We start from the raw sequence: 20898 nt of genomic DNA on the forward strand, positions 1-20898 counted from the left end.
AACCGTTCCGGGATTAATTCATAAAATGGTCCTGTAACGTAGTTAAGTTATATTCTTTAAATTTCCAACGAAGTTTATTAGTCATGATGCAAGAAATCTTCATTTGGTTGAATATATATCTTCTGTTGAATCTCAGTTCAACGAAGTTTCGAAATTATAATTCTCCGAACCGGAAATGAATAAAAGTCACGTGATCCGATACTGAATGGGAGAATATAATTTTCCTACAGAGACGAGGAATATATAAGGGAAGATTAACAGCAATGTACAGATTCATTATTTCATATCTTTCAATTTCGCTTCGTCGCAATAGCGTTTATAAAACCCCTGTTCGATAAAGAGCAAAGGGTATTTCACGATTCCAGAAAATACTTAAAACTATAACTTACGTTTAGTTGCTTTCGTTGGGTTCTGAATATGTGTGCGTTCGTTTACAAGGATTACGGTAGTGCGGATTCCTATTGAATACCGAAATTAATATGTGGGGTATTCTATAATTTTAGTTGGCTCACCAATTGATTGGTATGGTATGTACTACACATGCAGCTATTCTCCTTGCACGGTACCTGCTTTAGACACCGGTCGTGGCAATTATCGTGCTCGCTCACTACACTTGGGATAATTTGGTTTAATTTCTGCTAATCTAGTTCAATTTCTACATACCTATACGTGATAGTTAGCACTACTATATTTATGAGCACTTAGACTCCTAATTTCTATAAAAAAAAACGTCTGAGTTGCACTTCTAGGGGAATTCAATTGTACAATTTTGTTTGAGCAGATTACTATCATCTCTTATCTGCGGTATTGTTTCTCCTCACACTATCATTTGCTTCGTCTCCTCTTTATTGTTTATTTCTGTGTAGTACTCACCCTAACCCGGGAAACACTCGTTATCGGTAATTCACCCGGGTTGAAACATAATGTTACGACGGAGGTGCGTTGATATCGAAACAGATAACACTCCCCCATAGTACGCTAACCTTGGGCAGCTTACTCACCGTCGCTCCGAACGTCTAGAACCGCCAACTTCGTAGCTGGTCGATCGTAGACACCAGTTAATGTTCTTACCGTTGCAGATCGAACCTGCCCGTCCGGGCTGACTTTAGTACCGATGATCTTTCCCTTCGGCCAACAGTTTCGGGCCATCTTTGGATCGGCGATGATCACCACATCTCCGACGACAATTGGTTTTGATCGTTGGAACCATTTAGTTCTACGGGTGAACTCCGGCAAATAGTTGAGACGTCTTCCAGTTATTCCTGAGCGCACCGCTGCTGTCGTCAAAATCTGTGAGAGTTTTTGAACCGTTCGATGAGCCCAGTGGAAAGTGGTTCGGAGTCAATGCTGGAGCTGAATCTTCGTCTATTGGTACATGGGTTAGCGGACGCGAATACACGCACTGTGTTCTCCACTGCTACGAGCAAATTCCGCAGTATCTCGTCAGATGATCTCTTTGTGAAACACACTTCCATTAAGTTGTTTTTAACGGTCCGTATCAGCCGTTCCCAACTACCGCCCATGTGCGGCGCCAGAGGTGGGTTGAAGATCCACTCGATCCCTGAATTGGAGAATTCCTTCATCACTTATTGTTGATTAACTTCTTCAGTTGCCTGTAGCAGCTCTCGATTTGCGCCCACAAAATTGGTGCCTCGATCGCTGTAAATCTTGTGTGGTGTTCCGCGTCGCGCCATGAAGTTCTGGAGTGCCATAATGCATGAACTGGCACTAAGGGAGTTCACGACCTCTATATGGATCGCCCGAATTGTTAAACAAGTGGCTAACATTCCCCATCGTTTCTCTACTCGTCTTCCGACGACGACTTCGATCGGTCCGAAATAGTCTACGCCAGCATGTGTGAACGGCCGGGAAAAGGCGGCTAAGCGAGCTGGTGGTAGGTCGGCCATGTATGGTGGGATTGGTACTGCGTGATGGTTTTTACATATCTGGCAATCTCTACGTACTTGCTTGTAACAGGCGCGCAGATGTGGAATCCTGAATTTTTGGCGTATCTCATTAATCACGGTTTCGTGGTTTATGTGGTGGTATGTTTGGTGGTAGTTTGCTTCTATTAGGCTAGTGATGTGATGCTTCCTTGGGAGGATAATAGGGTTTTTCGCATCGTCGGTGGCGTAATGACATGCGGCTATACGGGTTCGCATTCGCATGACGCCTTTGTCGTCTAACCATGGTCCTAGTGGGTATAACGCGCTGGATTTCGGTATACTTTGCGTTGCGCGGTTTGTTCCTACAGATGATTTAAGGAGCACCGTCATTTCCTCTGGATATGCCTCACTTTGAGTAAGCCGAATCAGCGAACATTAAGTAGCATGTAACTCAATGGATGAAAGTGGGCCTGCATTCATTGAACTTCCAACGCGTTTCAGTTTGCAGTTATTAACAAATCGAAAAACATATGCGATTACTCTACGTAATTTGTGCCAGCTCGAGAAGTTGGTGATACATACCGCACGTTCTGGCGCAGTGTAGTGAGTCGAAAGCGAAGAGCGAAGTTCAATTTCGGTAGAGTCTTTGCGATTTGGAGCCTTTGGCCATTCTTCCTCAGCGCGCCATAAGAAATCAGCTCCTTTAAACCACCTGCTTTCCGGTGATAGTTCCGGTAGGCAGCTCCACTTCGTAGCGTCATCCGCAGGATTCTTTTTTCCCGGTACCCATCGCCAATCCAGTGCTTCGGAAGTTTCGAGGATTTCACTAACTCTGTGGCCTACGTATTGGCTGTATCTGCGATGATCAGAGTTGATCCAGCAGATGACATCTCTGGGATCCGACCAATACAGTTGTTTTTGAATACTAATATTTAAAGATTCTGTAACTGTTCGCGCTAGGCGTGCTCCTAAGACTGCTGCTTCGAGTTCTAGCCTTGGTATGGAGGTAAACTTTAGCGGTGCAACGCGGCTTTTTGCAGCAACAATGGCGCATGAAACGGCTTGATCCTTATCAAAACGTATGTAGCAGACAGCGGCCATACCATTCTCGCTGGCATCCACCATCGTGTGCAGCTGAATTTCATCAGCGGTGCTTGGCAGATACATGGAGTTGTAGCACCTGGGAATGCGCACTTTTTCGACTTGTGGAAGTATCTTTAGCCACGTAAGCCATTGGTCGTAAGCATCGTCGTTGATTACTTCATCCCACTGTGTACCTGATCGCCAAATTTGCTGAAGCAAAATTTTCAGGTAGGACAGGAAATGTGAGATCAGTCCAAGTGGGTCAAAAATGGTCATTAGAACCCGCAAAACTTCCCGTTTAGTGGGCCGTCTTTGACCACCTAACAGAGTTGGGTCATACCGGTTCCATCCAACTTTGTAGGTGAAAACGTCGTCGGCCGTGTTCCACCACATACCTAACACCTTTTCGGTGGCCAGTTCAGAGGACATATCGATGCATTTTTCCTCAGTTACTTCTCCTTGCAGCGCTGATAACACCTTCTTCGAGTTACTGATCCAGTTGCGGATCTCGAAACCCCCTGCTTGTGAACATAGGTCACTTCCTTTGCCAATTGGATGGCTCCATCGTCTGTGTCAACACTAACGAGCATGTCGTCCACGTAGTGAGACTTCGTTATTGCTTGATGTGCGGCAGGGTAATCTTTTTTGAAACGGTCTGCGTTGGCGTTTTTTATGAACTGTGCCGTGCTAGGTGAGCAACACGCACCGAAAGTCATGACCTGCATGACGTACACTTCCGTTTATCCATACTCGTCCATCCAATAGTAGCATTGGCTAAGTTGATCTTCCGGGCGAATCAAAACTTGGTGAAACATTTCATGTATGTCGCCAGTCAGACCAATTCGCCGTTCCCGAAATTGAAGAAGAGTTGTTAGAAGAGAGCCCCTTTCAAGAGAGTTGAGTTTAGTGATGTAGCATGAGCGGTGGCTGCGGCATCCCACACAATCCGTAGCTTTCTGGGTTTGTTCGGGTTAGTTACATCAGGAATGATCGTCGCGAGTGTTTCTGTATATCTTCTTCTTCCGTGAGCTTCCGGATGTACCCTTTCATTACGTATTCCGTAACCTTTGCTTGTAGTGTTGCCTGTAGTTCTGGGTCCTTCTTCATCCGTTTCTTCAAACACTGAAAACGTTGTAGAGCCATTGAGCGACTATCTGGCAGACGGGTGTCATCATATCGCCAGAGTAGACCGCTCTCGTATCGGTCCTGTTTAAGATGGGTAAGTGACTGGAGCAGCGACAACGCACGTTGATCTTCGATTGGAAGTAGTGGATCATAACATTTTGAAACGCCGAGACTATCCAGGGAGAAATATTGCTTCATCGCTTGATGAAGATCGTCATCCGATTTCGAATTACACAAGCAGATATGAAAACTGTAGTGTTGTGCATTATCTCTGTTATCAGATCCATAGTCTCCGCAGATGGTCCATCCCAGCCTAGATTTGACGGCAATCGGTTGTCCAAATTCTCCTCACGATTTTTCAGAACGAGGCCAAGGTGAGCATGTTTTGTCCCTATCAGGATTCCTGGGCGTACATCTCGGTAGGATTCGATAGGCAAACCTTCAAGATATGGATATTTATGCGACATGTTCAATGTTTGTTGTGGGAGCATTAGTTCCTCCACAGTCCTTACATTGTTCAAATAGATCTGCCTGCTCCTTTCTTTCAATCCAGCGATTCGGAGATTGTACGCGCGAGAGTTGGTTTCGCATCGTTCTGTACCGCCGGTCCACCGTAGACAGAGTGGAAGCTCGACTCCTTCCAGTTTTAGCTCGTCTGCGAGCTCTTGATCAAGCAGGGTAAGCTCCGAGCCTTCATCCAGGAAGGCATAAGTCCTAACTGAGTTTGCTTTCCCATATAGTACAACGGGAAGGTAACGGAACAGTACTGAATTTGACGTTGTCTGATGCGTGTTGCATCCAGAGGAGTTTGGACAAGATGATGCAGACTGTGTTCTACTGCTTTCGTTTGAAGATTGTACAGTATTTTGTGTCTTTTCTTTGGAGTCGTTGTACAGCAGCTGATGATGCCGGAAACTACAGCCATGTTTCCCACACGGCTTGGCATTGCAACTTCCTTTATGCATCCGAAGACAGGTGCGGCAGTAACCAAACTCTCTAACAGCGGCCCATCGAGAATCCCTCGAAAGTTCCAGGAAACGTTCACATTTATCGGCAGACTTGCAACTTTTCTTGCAGACAGGACAGACTGATTTCACTAGCGATAGTCTTCTAGCGTCCTGCGTTTTTGAAAGCGGCTTTTCATTTTCTTCGGATGATGATGCTTCAGAATGAGTATTAAGGTATGCATTGCCTTTCTTAAGTCCCCGAGTTTCACAACGTAGATTTTTCTCAGGTTGGACCGCCGGCATAACGACGACACTTGCCGCTTCCGCTAGCGAATAGATCCAAGTACCAAAGGCGGATAAGCTGATTGCAGGTAGCGTTAGACGATGCTGTGCCCAGTTGAGTTTAAGAGAAGGAGGAAGCTTGCCAACTAACTGATGAAGCAATGTGATATTGTACATATGCTCATGCATCTCGCATGCTTCCACTGTGGCACAGAAATTTTGTACATGCACCGCGAAATCAATTAATGTATCCAGTTTGTCTTCTCTAATCGCCTGGATTTCGCTCATCTTATCGATAAGCGACTGAATTATTACCTCGGGTTGCCCAAACAGCATCCTAAGAGTCGATAAGATGCCTGCAATATTCCTTGGGTGCATGAGACGGCATTTAACTGCTTCATATGCCTTTCCTTTCAGGCTCTTCTGCAAGCGTACAATATTTTCTTCTTCGGAGAACCCACACATTGCAGTCGTACGGTTGTACATCGACAAGAAAACTGGCCATTCCTCTGGATCTCCAGAGAATGTGGGTAGATCTTTGGGACAGCCTGTCTAGCTGCAACTTGGGAACAGGAGAGCTGGAATTCATCTTGATAATCCTCTTGATACGATTCGTGGGATGCACAAACACTACCTCGAAGATTCGGCCGCTGAATGCCCGTAGAACATGCCGGTGGATCTAGTGCAGGCGCGTCTATAGTGGTAGAATTCAATGGGTTTCTACACGCCGAGCTCAATGGTACTCGTTGTTTTACACCACCACGTGTGATCAGATCTGTCGTTGATGCAGATGGTATGATATCCAACAGAGTGGGATTTGTAGCTGATGGTCCAGCATGACAGCTGAACGGGTTCATCTCCTTTGATGGCCTTGCTGTATTGAAGCGACTACTCGGTTCAAAACGTGATGATTGCGGTGCGGAGTGGAACTGTTGGTTCAGATCGCTGAAATGAAGGCGATCGTTGCAGACAGATCTGCTTTGGGCACACGATTCGAAGCGGATACGTGGCTGTTCGTATTGCCCGGTAGGTCTGGTCTGCTCTATTGCACGTTTAGGATTCTGATCTACTGTTCTGCTACAGTTAGGCATTGCTGCCTCTCCCGTATGTTGTACTTGATCAACCCAATCATTTACCCGACTTGAAGCTTCGCTACGACAACTGGATCCTTTTGCACTCATGACCTCCTCAAGCAGACGATACTTTTCCTCCAAATATTCTCGATGATCCTGAGCTGCCTTCTCCTCGGCGATTCTACGACGTTCTTCTTGCTGCTTTTTAAACTCCCTCTCTTCCTCTAATCGTTTTAACTGCAATTTTGCACGGTTGGCCGTTGACTTTTGTGATGCACTAATAGAAATCACCGACAACGCCTTCTCTGCACTGCGAACTAGAAGTTCTGAATAACGGCTAGCTTCGGCAGGCACCGACTGATGTTTTTCCGAGCGATTCAAGGCTGAATTGGAAGCTGCGAGTGACACAGGATTTACTGGATCAACGTTGGTGCTTATCCTTGTCATTCCGATCGGCTGGCTCTTGGTTGACCTTCGATCTAGGCTATTGTTCTCCATTATGGCTTTTCTTGGTAACGTTGACTCTGTTAGTTGGATCCATTTCGCGGTAACGCAATTAGTGCAACTCCAACTCTTGTCAGCAACTTCTTCCGATACGCCTACGCAGGAGAAATGGTGCCATCCATCGCAATTGTCGCACTGGACCATCTCTTCGGTATCTATTCCTCGACATGTTTTGCATGTGTGACCTTCCATAGTTTGATCCTCGATTACCACCACAGGATTACCACCATCACCACCACCATTTTCATCACCATCATTTTCACCACTTTGTATTGACTTATCTCGCACATTCTTGTCACCTTTTATCCCCGATTTTATTTGACCGCGATTAGACATCGCCTTCGAGTCAACTGTACCGTTTCAGTAAACGAAAATTATATGCTGTTGAATCTCAGTTCAACGAAGTTTCGAAATTATAATTCTCCGAACCGGAAATGAATAAAAGTCACGTGATCCGATACTGAATGGGAGAATATAATTTTCCTACAGAGACGAGGAATATATAAGGGAAGATTAACAGCAATGTACAGATTCATTATTTCATATCTTTCAATTTCGCTTCGTCGCAATAGCGTTTATAAAACCCCTGTTCGATAAAGAGCAAAGGGTATTTCACGATTCCAGAAAATACTTAAAACTATAACTTACGTTTAGTTGCTTTCGTTGGGTTCTGAATATGTGTGCGTTCGTTTACAAGGATTACGGTAGTGCGGATTCCTATTGAATACCGAAATTAATATGTGGGGTATTCTATAATTTTAGTTGGCTCACCAATTGATTGGTATGGTATGTACTACACATGCAGCTATTCTCCTTGCACGGTACCTGCTTTAGACACCGGTCGTGGCAATTATCGTGCTCGCTCACTACACTTGGGATAATTTGGTTTAATTTCTGCTAATCTAGTTCAATTTCTACATACCTATACGTGATAGTTAGCACTACTATATTTATGAGCACTTAGACTCCTAATTTCTATAAAAAATAACGTCTGAGTTGCACTTCTAGGGGAATTCAATTGTACAATTTTGTTTGAGCAGATTACTATCATCTCTTATCTGCGGTATTGTTTCTCCTCACACTATCATTTGCTTCGTCTCCTCTTTATTGTTTATTTCTGTGTAGTACTCACCCTAACCCGGGAAACACTCGTTATCGGTAATTCACCCGGGTTGAAACATAATGTTACGACGGAGGTGCGTTGATATCGAAACAGATAACATCTTCAATTTACACATACTTTGGGACTTGGCCCAGTTAATCCGGAATTCCGATTACCATGTAATGCGAATCGGTTCTCTGTAACATGTATCGAATAGCGGGTTAGTTCCTGCATCCGTAGCAACCAAAATCGTCAAAATCGGTGAAAAACTGACAATGTTATGATCATTTTAAGTCCGTGGGTACCCGGGTACCCTGTCGGTAACGTAAGTGTGTTTTTTGTCGGTAACAAAAGGGTTAATAAGACCAAAGTTGGGTTAGCTGGATATGGAATAAACAAATAAACAACGCACAGTGGTGCGTTTGGCTGAAATCGTGAACTTTTTGTTTTACCGCTTTAGGGTGTTAGTTTTTGGCATCGGTGTCTTCGGGAATAAATTTTAGAAAAATATGGCGCATGGAATGACGAAAAGTTGTAGTTCCAACTTTTGCCACAGGTGGCGCTGCAAAATGTAACTTCTTTAATAAACGATTTTTAAATATGGTGTCTTTGGCAAAGTTGTAGTGTAATTTATTATGAATTTTATTGCTGAAGACATCGAGTGTCCATCTATCATCGTTTTTGAAATACGGGCGTTTTTTATGGACAGACCCTAAAATAACAGTATTTAAAGATATTTTCGAAACTAACAGTTTCAGGTCAATACAATGTTCTGCAAAAATGTATATATAAGCAAAATAGACCACTTTCTCGAAGATACCAGGGATGTTTTTTGCAAACATAACTTGTTATCGGCGATTTAAGGTCGATAATAGTGAAATTTGAAGGCTGCATATGCAACAGAGGGGCAAATTGGGGCAAGGAAATCCCCACAGGATTTAAAATATCTAGTCTATAGTTTCATATGCATATAATTATGTCTGTCTCCACGTGTATCCAAACAAGTATTTCCAAATTTCATAAATCGACATTTTCAACTGATATTTATATAATAATTGAGATTTCACCACGCTGTTGAATGTTAATGCCAAAAGAAGTGCAGCGTGAAGCTATTTTTTTGTTCTCTTCATCCAATCATTTCACACAATGCAAATCTGACGTCATACGCGGAGCGATGTCGTAAAATCCCGAAAAAATCGATTAGTAACTAATCAATTACTCATTATTCTTGTCGATTATTGAATCGATCCATCGTTGGGTAGTAACCGATTTAAAATTAATCGATTATCACAACGATAAATCGATTAATCGAATTAATCGATTAATTTGCGACTTAATAGAGATGTCGTTAATTCCCGATTAATCGATTAGTAACTTATTAATAATTCTCGATTCTTGTCGATTATTGAATCGATTAACCGTTGGTAAGCAATCAATTCAAAATAATACGATTATCTCAACGATTAATCGATTAATCGAAGTATATATGATAGCGCCTGAATGCTGGCAGTGGTGGGTAGAAAACCAGCTACTGCTTGGGATTCATTTTTAAACTATCATTTATTTGGAAGGCTCATTTGTTACGGATCCGGAATACAGTTTTTCATGATTATTATACACTAATGTTAGTTTTGGGGAACCGAAAGACTCGCGGTTTGGTCGAGGTTAGGGAATACAATTATACAATAGGAAAGGAAGGGAATTTAGGTGCCTAATTAATTACAATGCTGATGTTCACACAGTTGAAATCCTTTGCGATGTTTCACTTCTGTAACGAGACAAATGTTTTTTGGGAGACAACAACGAGAGAAAGACATACGAATGAGGTTTACCGGTACACAACAAGAGAAAACATTCTTAAGGGATTACGACAGTTAAAGGGACGGGTGGATGACGATTACAGTCAAACATCAGCAACTTTAAAAAATTGGTGGACAAAGGACATGTATTCGACATCAAGACCCGCCAACACTTCCCTAATAGGCTTTGGCTGCCTTCCTCGGACCCGAAGTCTTGGGATTCATTGGTAAGTGTATAATGTTAAGGTGTCAACTCATTCATTCTCTCGCTTAGCGTTATAGTGATGTCACAAATTAATCGATTACTTCAATTAATCGATTCATCGTTGTGATAATCGATTAATTTTGAATCGATTGTTACCCAGCGATGAATCGATTCAATAAGAATAAATAGTAATCGATTAGTTACTAATCGATTATTCGGGATTTTACGACATCCCTAGTAGCGTATGACGTCAGATTTGCATTGTGTAAAATGATTGGATGAAGAGAACAGAAAAATAGCTTCACGCTGCACTTCTTTTGACATTAACATTCAACAGCGTGGTATGCAGTGTGGTGAAATCTCAATTATTATATAAATATCAGTTGAAAATGTCGATTTATGAAATTTAGAAATACTTGTTCGGATACACGTGGAGACAGACATAATTATAAGCATATGAAACTACAGACCACATATTTTAAATCCTGTGGGGATTTCCTTGCCCCAATTTGCCCCTCTGTTGCATATGAAGTCTTCAAATATCACTATTTTCGACCTTAAATCGCCGATAACAAGTCATGTTTGCAAAAAACATCCCTGGTATCTTCGCGAAAGTGGTCTATTTTGATTATATATACATTTTTGTAGAACATTGTATTGACCTGAAACTGTTAGTTTCGAAAATATCTTTAAATACTGTTATTTTAGGGTCTGTCCATAAAAAACGCCCGTATTTCAAAAACGATGATAGATGGACACTCGGTGTCTTCAGCAATAAAATTCACAATAAATTACACTACAACTTTGCCAAAGACACCATATTTAAAAATCGTTTATTAAAGAAGTTACATTTTGCAGCGCCACCTGTGGCAAAAATTGGAACTACTACTTTTCGTCATTCGATGCGCCATATTTTTCTAAAATTTATTCCCGAAGACACCGATGCCAAAAAATAACACCCTAAAGTGGTAAAATAAAAAGTTCACGATTTTAGCCAAACGCACCACTGTGCAACGTCTGCAACTTTGGCGAAAGACTGTGAATAAACCATGAGACACAAAGGTGGTAGGATGTGGATGGCTGGCAACAAAAAAGGGATTTACGTAGGGCTACTCACCCGAGTAACCTAGTTAGTGTTCTATAACGCTCTTGGAGCCAGTGTTTTATTTACATAGCTGCCCTGAACCAACTGGTCGTTTTTTACGCGGATTTTGGAATTAGCACAGGTTTTTCGGAAAGATTTTCTTTACGCAATTTTTGGCATTTACGCCGTTTTTTTACACGTTTTTCAACGCGCAGAACGTGTCCTCCACGTAAAAATCGACACCAGTTTATACATGGACCGCGTGTGAATGGTGTATTACTTCAATATGTAACTTGATGATAACAATTATTTGCTGCAGTTTTAGAAATTAAAAGGTTATGCACATTAGGTGCGTTTTTGGGAGCTCGTCAATCAGTTATTTTTGAAAGACGTATGTGGAAAAATGTTCGTAGATAAAGACAGATTGTTCGCTATTCAACTTGATTTGCCAGTCTTGATTACTGAATCGATCTTAGCACTATTTGTGCATTTCAAATGATTTTAAATAATGATTTAAAATAATTATTTGCTCCGCGTTTGGTATCGTAAGAAGAAGAATCATTGAGTTATTTTCTCCTGCTCGGGTTGCTGAGCCTTATATAAACTTTCACATCAGTTGTTCATCATCAATAACGCAGTAAGCGCGAATATTATTTTTCAGTATGCTCAAGAAACTAACCTATGCTTGCGATCACGGCATACAAAAAACAAGGCAGGCTCATCACGTATGTAAACATTCAGTTTGAATGTAAACATGTGACGTCACTGCTATCTTCGCACAAGCTGGACCGAGACGATGCTCTACGGTCGCAGCATGCTTACTTTTGTACTCCAACATGTGGCGATAAAATATGCGTCACATTTGAAGTGTCATTCTTCTAACGAGCCTACCTTGTTTTCTGTATACCGTGGCTTGCGATAAAGACTTCTCTCATCTCACAGAAAAACCATCACACAGTCACGCTTTAGTCATTCGGTATTCCAATGGTAACATAATTTTTCCATCATGCACAACTTTGCTGATATCTTTGTTTTGTTCCCTGGTTTCAATTTTGTTAGAAAAGCAACTCACAATCAGTTCAGTTACCGCATTATCACTTTCGTTTGTTTATTGTAATACAAAAACCAGTCCTACATTGACTGCGCACATTGATCACACATCAGTAGCCCCAAACTCGATTACTCTCATTGCATGGCCTTTCTTCGAAGACTTTACTCACAGATGCCGTTTGATTGTACTAAAAGTAAACTATTTATTATCAACCGGTGTTCAATTATCACGATTACTTTTTCACAACAAGTTCGTATAAATCGTCTCTCTTCTGTTTGAGCACTGGAATTTGACCTCTAACTTCTGGCAACGTCCTGAGCACTAAGTCGGCAACGACGATTTCTTGAAAATCCGTTCCCTTTTGGATCACTCTTCCCCAAGGATCCACGACCATCGAATGACCGTAAGGAATCAGTTCAGCATGCGAATCTCTCGCAGGGGCACATAATGCCACAAACACTTGATTGTCCAAGGCACGAGATCTGGCAAGCAATTCCCAATGAAGTTCCCCTGTGTAGACGTCATAAACTGCCGGGTATATGAGCAGATCGCATCCTTTTTTACGGTAGGCATTGGCGAATTCCGGAAATCGTATGTCCCAGCAAATGCCAAGCCCGATTTTGGTCTCGCCTACGCAGAATGTTGTGTAGCTATCACCCGCCGTAAAAACTTTGCTTTCTTCCATCTCCAACTTTCCTGGGATGTTTGTGTTGCAGAGATGAACCTGTCCCAAGGTCACGCAATGGAAACATGATCAGTATTAAAATAACCGCACAGCAATATCACATACATCCCCAAACTCACCTCACGATGCTTTGCCACTAACTCTCCGTCCGGTCCCCAGACGGTACATGTGTTATACAGCTTTCCACAGCATTTTTCCACAATAGATCCTCCCACGACAAAGACACCAAAGTCTCGCGCCGCTTTGCTCAACGCCTGACTTGTCTCACCTTGAGGTATCTCCTCGGCATTTGCCATAAAATTTCTTTCACTGTACGGGCAGTTCAAGCTCTCCGGTAGTACCACCACATTTGCTCCCTTTTCCTTTTTGGCAATCCGAATCAAGTCGACTGCATTCTTCAGGGCTTTCTCCTTGGGTACAGCGATCTTCAACTGAATCAGCGCTATTTTGATGACCATCCTGACGATGCAAGTGCGAGCTTACTACTGGCACTTACCGAACGGATTTCAATGACCGCCTGGATGGAGTTCTCGCTCGCTTGATTGTGCGATGACCCACTGAATCCGAGTCGAATGTAGGTGAGGTGATCATCCCAAATGCATAGTCGGTTGTGCTGGCAAGCACTGATAACGATTTACATAGTTGGCTTTCCATCATCAGCTGTGTACATGACGGTTATTTATAAAGGATTCATTCTCTCAAGGAGAATCGCGTTTTCGCGAGTAGTGGCTTCAATAAAGCGGTCATCACTAACCTACTATTGCTTCTGTGTGCTGATATGAGATCGACAGCGGATGGTAAACGGTAGGTGGTAGAAGAGTTTTTGATTTGTTTTGATCTTGTGATTGTAAATAGCCGGCAGATACGGATGAGCGGAAACGGTTGATGCATAATACAGCGCAAACAGTAGGGAGAAGTGAACTATTTTTGATTCTGTGTTCTTTAAATTCAAAACAGCTCCGAAACACGTTTGTAAGGCAGCTTATCTCATCGAAGTCTAATATAGGTACGTTGTCGCAATGACATAATGAATACATATCATCCATATACTATACAAGTACCGATCAGTTATGTTTAATTTGATGTCAGCAGTTAAATTCAGCAGTAACCTCTTGATCGAGTTTTATCATACGGATCTGGCTGCCATATAGATGCGTACCATTCGCTAAGCTTATCTTACCTCCGTTGACTATACATTTCGTAGTTGCTAATCGTGCTTGGCCGAGAAACAACAAAAATGCACAGCTCCTCAATTGATTGGGATTAGAAAGTTATTCTCACTGTAGGTAGATGCTTTGGAGTTCAATGAATTCAAGACCACATCCGAGCACATCCGCATAGTCAATTCAATATTAGGTGAAGAAAATAAGTTCGATATTCATTGCTGCTAATGACTGAGGAATCCTCGACATCTCCGTCATAGGAAAATAATAGTTGGAAAGTGTGAAAGAAAATAAGTTCGATATTCATTGCTGCTAATGACTGAGGAATCCTCGACATCTCCGTCATAGGAAAATAATAGTTGGAAAGTGTATCTGTGGAAATCTGCTGTTGTCATCATTGACAACTTACGCCGGAATTTCAGCCCAACCAATCCGTTGTTGTTGTAGAGGGTTGATGGAGCCGTAGACTTCGGCAATGACCAATCATCAGTGATGACAATGAGTCTCGGCTTCGTCAAGTGTCATACACACCTAAGCCCACCGTATAAACGCAATGGATAAATGAAATCGAATTCCGGTATAACTAAGTGATTTTTATAATTAAACTTCCGCAGGAAATTTCGTTCAGTACTGATTCTTTGTTCAGTACTGAGTATTCGTTCAGTACTGATTGGGGGTCTCCAGTAGCCTTGCGAGCAAAGGCGTAGGATTGCCAATTCGGAGATGGCGAGTTCGATTCTCGGTCCGGTCTAGGATGTTTTCGGGTTGGAAACATTTTCGACACCCTGGGCATAGTGTATCCATTGTACTTGCCACACAAGATACATACTCATGCAATGGCGGGCATAGAAAATCTTTCAATTAATAACTGAGGAAATGCTTATAGAATACTAAGTTGAAAAACAGGCCAAGTTCCAATTGGAATGTAGAGCCATTGAGGAAGGAAGGACTGTTTCTTTGCAAAATATTTTCCAGATTTCAGCAACCGAAACATCACTTTTATTGAGATCTCGATAAACAATATGTTTGTTGGAATGCTGAGATCTCGGTTAAAACATATAAGTTTAGTATAGGGAAAGTATGTTTGATTGTTGAGTAAAATAATATCGCTCATTAAAACACAACTAAGAAATAGTAATTTGTGCAACAAATTGTAAAAAGATGATTTTTTCAGCACAAGTAGTACGTTCATCCAACGAGGTATTATGATCAGGAATTGCAAAAATAGAACTGCTCAGTTTTCCTTTTCACTTAAACAAAGAAATACCAATTTCGTCTTTTTGCTAACATGCCACTGCTGAAAAAAATCAAAAAAAATATGAAACAATGGGATGAATATCGGAGCTATGAGATGAAGTCCAGGAGCAGTAACCCTATATTCATCTTGTTTTGATTATCGGTACAAATCAAAATATTTCGTAATTTTGTTCGAATCTATGAGAAAAGGTCAAAAAACAAACTTTAAAAAGAGAAAAAAGACGAAAAGGGTAAATAGGTTGAAAAGTGCAAAACGCATAAAAAGAAGGAAGAAGAAGCAGGAAGAGATAGAAAACAAAATGAAAAAGAAATAAACCAAACAAGATAGAGAAATGAATAGAAAAGAAAGAGGAAAAATTAAGAAGGAAGGAAGAAAAAGGAAGAAGAAGAAAATTAAAGTAAAAAGAAGATGGTAGAACGAAGAAGAAAGAAAGAAGAAGAAGAAGAAGGAAGCAAATAAGAAAATGAAACATGTGAGAAGAAACTAGGAAAAAGGAAAAGGAAATAAGGAAGCCTTAACAAGGAATGAGGAACAAAGCAGAAGGAAAAAAGAGCACAGCAGAAGTAAAAAGGAAGAAGGAATAAGGAATATGAAAGAAGAAAAACAGTGTAAAAAGAATGAATACGAAAGAAGGAAGAAATTAAAAAGAAATAGGATTATGATAGCAGGAACAAGAAAAATGAATCAGGGAAAAAGGAGAAGGTAGAAAAAAGAAGGTTGGTAGGAAGAAAAATGAAGAAGGAGGAAGGAATAAGGAAGGAAGAAGAAGGAAAGGGGAAAATGGAAGAAGGAAGCCAAAGGAAAGAAGAAGGAAACAGAAAAAAGAAGGAAGAAGGAAGAAGGAAGAAGGAAGAAGGAAGAAGGAAGAAGGAAGAAGGAAGAAGGAAGAAGGAAGAAGGAAGAAGGAAGAAGGAAGAAGGAAGAAGGAAGAAGGAAGAAGGAAGAAGGAAAAAGGAAGAAGGAAAAAGGAAAAAGGAAAAAAAAAATAAGGAATAGGAGAGAAGGAAGAAGAATGAAAAAAGAAGGGAGAAAGACTAATGAGAAGGAAAAATCGAAGAACGAGGAAGAAAGAGGAAGAAGGAAGACGGAAGAAGGATGAAGGAAGAAGAGAGAAGGAAGAAAGAAAAAGGGAGAAGGAAGAATGAAGAACGATGACGAAAGGAGGAAGCAGAGGAAAATGGAAGCACAAAGAAGAAAATGGGAAGAAATAATAAGGAATTAGGAAGAAGGAGGCAGAAAAAAGCAAGAGAGAAGAAGAAATAAAGAAGAAGAAAAGAAGGAAGAAAGCCGAAGAAAGAAGGAAGAAAGTATAAGAAAAAAAAGAAGAAAGATGGATATAGGAAGACGAAAATGGAAGCAAGAAGATGAAAAAAGTAAGAGAAAAAAGGATGAAGGAATAAAAAAGAGGGGAGAAGGACATAGGAAAAGGGAAAAGAAAAAAGGAGGAAAGAAGAAGAAAAAAGAAAGAAAAGAAGGAAGATAGAAGAATGAAGAAAAAGAAGGAAGAAGAAACAAAGAAGAAGGAAGGAGGAAGAAGGAAAGAGGAAGAAGAAAGAAGGGAAAAGGGAAAAAGAAAAAAAAGAAGAAGGAAAGAGGAAGAAGAAGTTAGAAGCAAAAGAAAGGAAGAAATAGAAAAAAAAGAAGAAGAAGGAAGAAAAAAGAAAAAGGAAGGAAGAAGGTTTGAGAAGAAGGTTCTGCGGAAAAGGGAGCAGGAAGAAGGAAGAAAAAAGAAGAATGAGGGAAAAAAGAAAAAGGAAGATGAAAGAAGGAAGAAGGATGAAGGAAGAAGAAAGAAGAAAAAAGGATGAAAGGAGAAGTAAGAAAAAGAAGAATAAAATAAGAAGAAAAAAGGAAGAGGAAGGAAGGATGATGGAAGAAGGTAAAAAAAGAGAAGAAAGAAGAAGAAGGAATAGGAACAAGGAAGATGGAAAAGAAAGAAGAAAAAAAGAATGAAGAAAGAAGAAAGACGGAAGAACAAGGAAGAGGGAAGAAACGAGAAAGAAGAAAGAAAAAGGAAGGAACAAGAAGGGAAGAAAACGAAGCAGAAAAAAGGTCAATGGAATAATAAAAGTTGGAAGAAGAAGGAAGGTAGAGAAAGAAGGAAAAAATGAAAAGGAAGAAGGAAGAAAGAAGAAAGAATTAGGAACAAAAAATATGGAAGAAGGGAGTAAGGAAAAGGAAGACGATAGAAGAAAGGAAGAAGAGAAAATGTAGAAATAACAAAGGAAGAAGGAAGAAGGGAAAATTAAAAAAGCAGGAAGAATGAAGGTGGAAGAAGGAAGAAAAAAGAAGGAAGAAATAATAAAGGAAGTTAGAAGAAGTAAGAAGGAAGAAAGAAGAATGAAGAAGGAAGAAGGGAAATGAATGAAGGAAGAAGGAAGAAATAAAAGGAAGAAGGAAGAAGTCAAAGGAAGAATGAAGAAGGAAGAAGAAAGAAAGAAGAAGGAAAAATAAGTATGGAAGGAAGAAGAAGGATGGAGGAGGAAGAAAGAAGGAAGAAAGAAGAATGAAGATGGAGAAGGAAGGAAAAAATGAAATATGGAAGAAGGAAATGGGGAGGAGAAAGAAAAAATAAAGAATCAAGGAAAATAAGAAGGAAGATGGAAAAAGGAAAAAGGGGGAAGGAAGAAGGACGAGGAAGAAGGACGAAGAAAAAAAGAAAATGAAAAATAAAAGAAGGAAGAAGAAAATAGGAAAAAAATGAATGAAAGTGCCTTTCTCGTGCATAAAAAAATAAGAAAAACACATAAAAGAGGTCGAAATAGCGCTTTAGGGGGATAGATTTTACTTTTGCATTTTACATGCATTGCTGCATGCTATGAAAAATTCTTTTTTTCTTTTTTGAATTTTTTTTCCCTTGGCAAAAAAACAATGTTTTTTTAATAACTTTGGAACGCAATGACCGATCGGTTCAATTTTCAATAGGAAACAACTAGACCACAAACTGCGTCGTTTGCAACATGTTGCGAGCACATCGAATAATGTTAAGTACCAAAAAGTGTGTCTAACATTTTCGCACACACACACACATACAGACATCAGCTCAATTCGTCGAGCTGAGTCGATTGGTATATAACACTATGGGTCTCCGAGCCTTCTATAAAAACTTCGGTTTTGGAGTGATCCTATAGCCTTTACGTATACTTTGTATACGAGAAAGGCAAAAAGGATGAAGAAAGACAGAAGAAAGGATGAAGAAAATAAGAAGATGGAGATAGAAAGATCGAAGGACGAGTTGGAAGAAAGAAAAAGGAAGACGAAAGAAGGTAGAAGGAAGACGAGGAAGGTAGAAAAAAGAAAGAAGATCGAAAAAAGGAAAAATGAAGAAAGAAGGAAGAATTAAGAAGGAATACGAAAGAAGAAAGATGGAGGAAGAAAGATTCAAGAAGAAAGATGCAAGAAGAAAGAAGGAAGCGAAAAGAAGGAAGAAGGAAAACATAGGAACGAAGAAGGTAGAAGGAAGAGAAAGAAGGAAATAGAAAAAGGAAGAAGAAGAAGAAAGAAGGAAAAGAAAGAAACATAAAGGAGGAGGGATGAAGAGAAAAGGAAAATGGAAGAAAGAGAAAGGAAAATGGAAGAAAAAAAAAAGAAAGAAGAAGGTGGAAGAGAAAGAAGGAGAGAAGGACATAGGAAAAGAAAAAAAAGAAGGAGGAAAGAAGTAGCAAAAGGAAAGAAGGAAGAAAAGAAGGAAGATAGAAGAATGAAAAAGGAGAAGGAAGAAGAAACAAAGAAGAAGGAAGATGGAAGTAGGAAGAAGGAAAAGGAAGAAGGAAGAAGGAAGAAGAAAGAAGCAGAAGGAAGAAGAAAGAAGGAAGAAAAAGGAATGAAGAAGAAAGTAGGAATTAAGGAAAAGAAAGAAGGAAGAAGGAAAACGAAAAAAGAAGAAGGGGTTAGAAACAAAAGGAAGGAAGGAATAGAAAGAAAGAAGAAGGAAAATACAAGAAAAAATAAGGTTTGGGGGAGAAGGAAGAAGAAAGACAAAAAGATGAATGAAGGAAGAAAGAAAGGAAAACGGAAAAAGGAAGAAGGAAAGTTGAAGAAGGTAAAAAGCAGATAGAGGAAAAAGGAGGAAAGAAGGACGAAATGAGATGGAAAGAAGAAGCAGGAAGCAGGAAGAAGAAAGAATTAGAAAGAATAATGAAAGATGAAAGAAGGGAGAAAGAAAAAAGAATAATGCTGGAAGAATAAATAAGGAAAAAGGAAGAAACGTTATGAAAAAAGGAAGAACGAAGAAGGATGAAGGAAGAAAAATTAAGAAAACCGGATTAAGGTAGAAAGAAAAAATAAGAAAACCGGATTAAGGTAGAAAGAAAAAATAAGGAAGAACGAAGCAGAAAGAAAGCAGAAGAAAGTAATATACATGGGGAAGGAAGAAGTGAAAGTTAGAAGGAATAAAAAAGAGCAAATATGAAATATGGCAGAAAAAAAAAAGAAAAGAAATACAAAGAATGAAAAATGTAGAAAAGAGAAGGAATGAAGTAGAAAGAAAAAGAAGAAGGAAGAAGGAAGTTGTAAGAAGAAAGATAGCAGAAGGAAAAAGAAAGAGGTAAAAAAGAGAAGGTAGAAAGAAGAAGGGAGAAGGAAAAAGAAAGAAAGGAGGAAGGAGAAGGAAGGAAAAAAAGAAGGAAGAAGTGTTAAAGATTGTAAAAAAGTTGAAGGAATAGGAACATTTTAAAAAGGTGTAACTGCTTTTGCAAACAAGAGCTTCTCACGTCTCTGGGGGGCTTATTTGTGCTCACCACGCAATCCAGCACCATTAAATAAATTCTTGATTGTAAGAGGTCGGAAATAAATAATGCCCTGGATGTATCCCGACGCTCGCTCAACCACTTTAATCCAATGAGCTTGCAGCGGGCATGGTAACTTGGTAGGTTGTTTGGATCATGCCAATGGAGATGCCGTAACGCGAACCGATTTAATTTGCGTTGGATTGCCTCGATAGGCAATATACTGTTTTGGTAATACGGTGCCCAAACAACAGAAGAGAATTCTAGAATCGGTCTTACCAAGGAACAATACAGTGCTTTCAAACAATGGATATTCTTGAAGTCTTTAGATATGCGGAAAATGAAACCAAGCATCTTAGAAGCTTTGGAGGACACGAAAGCGACATGATCGTTGAAAGATAGTTTTGAATCTAATAGTACGCCTAGATCCTTAACGACGCATTCTTTTTTAAGTTTCGTTGTTATCTCACACCAATCGATAAACACGTCAAGCTGAGTTTTTTTTCCTTTTTTTTTTTTTTTGTTGGGGCGTAGAACCACTGCGTCCATTGAGTTGAACTTTTGTGGTATACCCCTGATTACTATTAACTATTCACATCTTCTAGGTTGATCACCATTTGTCAAGTAAACAACTTAAGACGCGTATTTTCCCAGTCCGGTATAATTGAGTTAATAAACCCACTACCTTTCCAGGATTTGCAGTCCAAATATCTCCTGGTTGCATAAAGCCACTATTAAGAAATTTAGATCTACCCTTGTACAATGCATCACAACTGCAAAACAGATGTTACGAGATTTCGCGTTCCATGTGTCCCAAACGACAGATATCATTCTGAAACTGGCCAATATTTTTCAAGTGATATCTGCTCGGGCAGTGGTTATTAGGCCAGTGAAGATGCAAAGAGCTCTCTTGCTGAGCTCTAA

The 20898-nt window shown here is 40.2% G+C and overlaps 1 protein-coding gene and 1 long non-coding RNA gene across 2 annotated transcripts in view; both read right to left on the bottom strand.

The window, feature by feature from the left end:
- The window catches only part of LOC134205649 (uncharacterized), a 363787-nt gene that overhangs the window by 250722 nt on the left and 92167 nt on the right, over positions 1-20898 (bottom strand). The gene's annotated exons all lie outside the window — the stretch shown is intronic.
- Positions 12319-13426, bottom strand: LOC134205630 (omega-amidase NIT2-like). Its single transcript, XM_062681051.1, has 2 exons — positions 12946-13426; positions 12319-12865 (listed from the first exon to the last, which is right to left on the bottom strand). The coding sequence occupies exons 1-2, from the start codon at positions 13282-13284 to the stop codon at positions 12374-12376; spliced, it is 831 nt and encodes a 276-aa protein (XP_062537035.1). The 5' UTR covers positions 13285-13426; the 3' UTR covers positions 12319-12373.

Source organism: Armigeres subalbatus, chromosome 1 (genome assembly GCF_024139115.2).
Source record: "Armigeres subalbatus isolate Guangzhou_Male chromosome 1, GZ_Asu_2, whole genome shotgun sequence".
NCBI lineage: Eukaryota > Metazoa > Arthropoda > Insecta > Diptera > Culicidae > Armigeres > Armigeres subalbatus.

What these genes read in the sequence shown, in the direction of transcription:
- LOC134205630 (XM_062681051.1), bottom strand. Translation starts at nt 13,284, where the DNA reads ATGGTCATCAAAATAGCGCTGATTCAGTTGAAGATCGCTGTACCCAAG. An exon ending in TAGTGGCAAAGCATCGTGAG is followed by an intron (nt 12,866 to 12,945) that starts GTGAGTTTGGGG and finishes ACCTTGGGACAG; the next exon opens with GTTCATCTCTGCAACACAAA.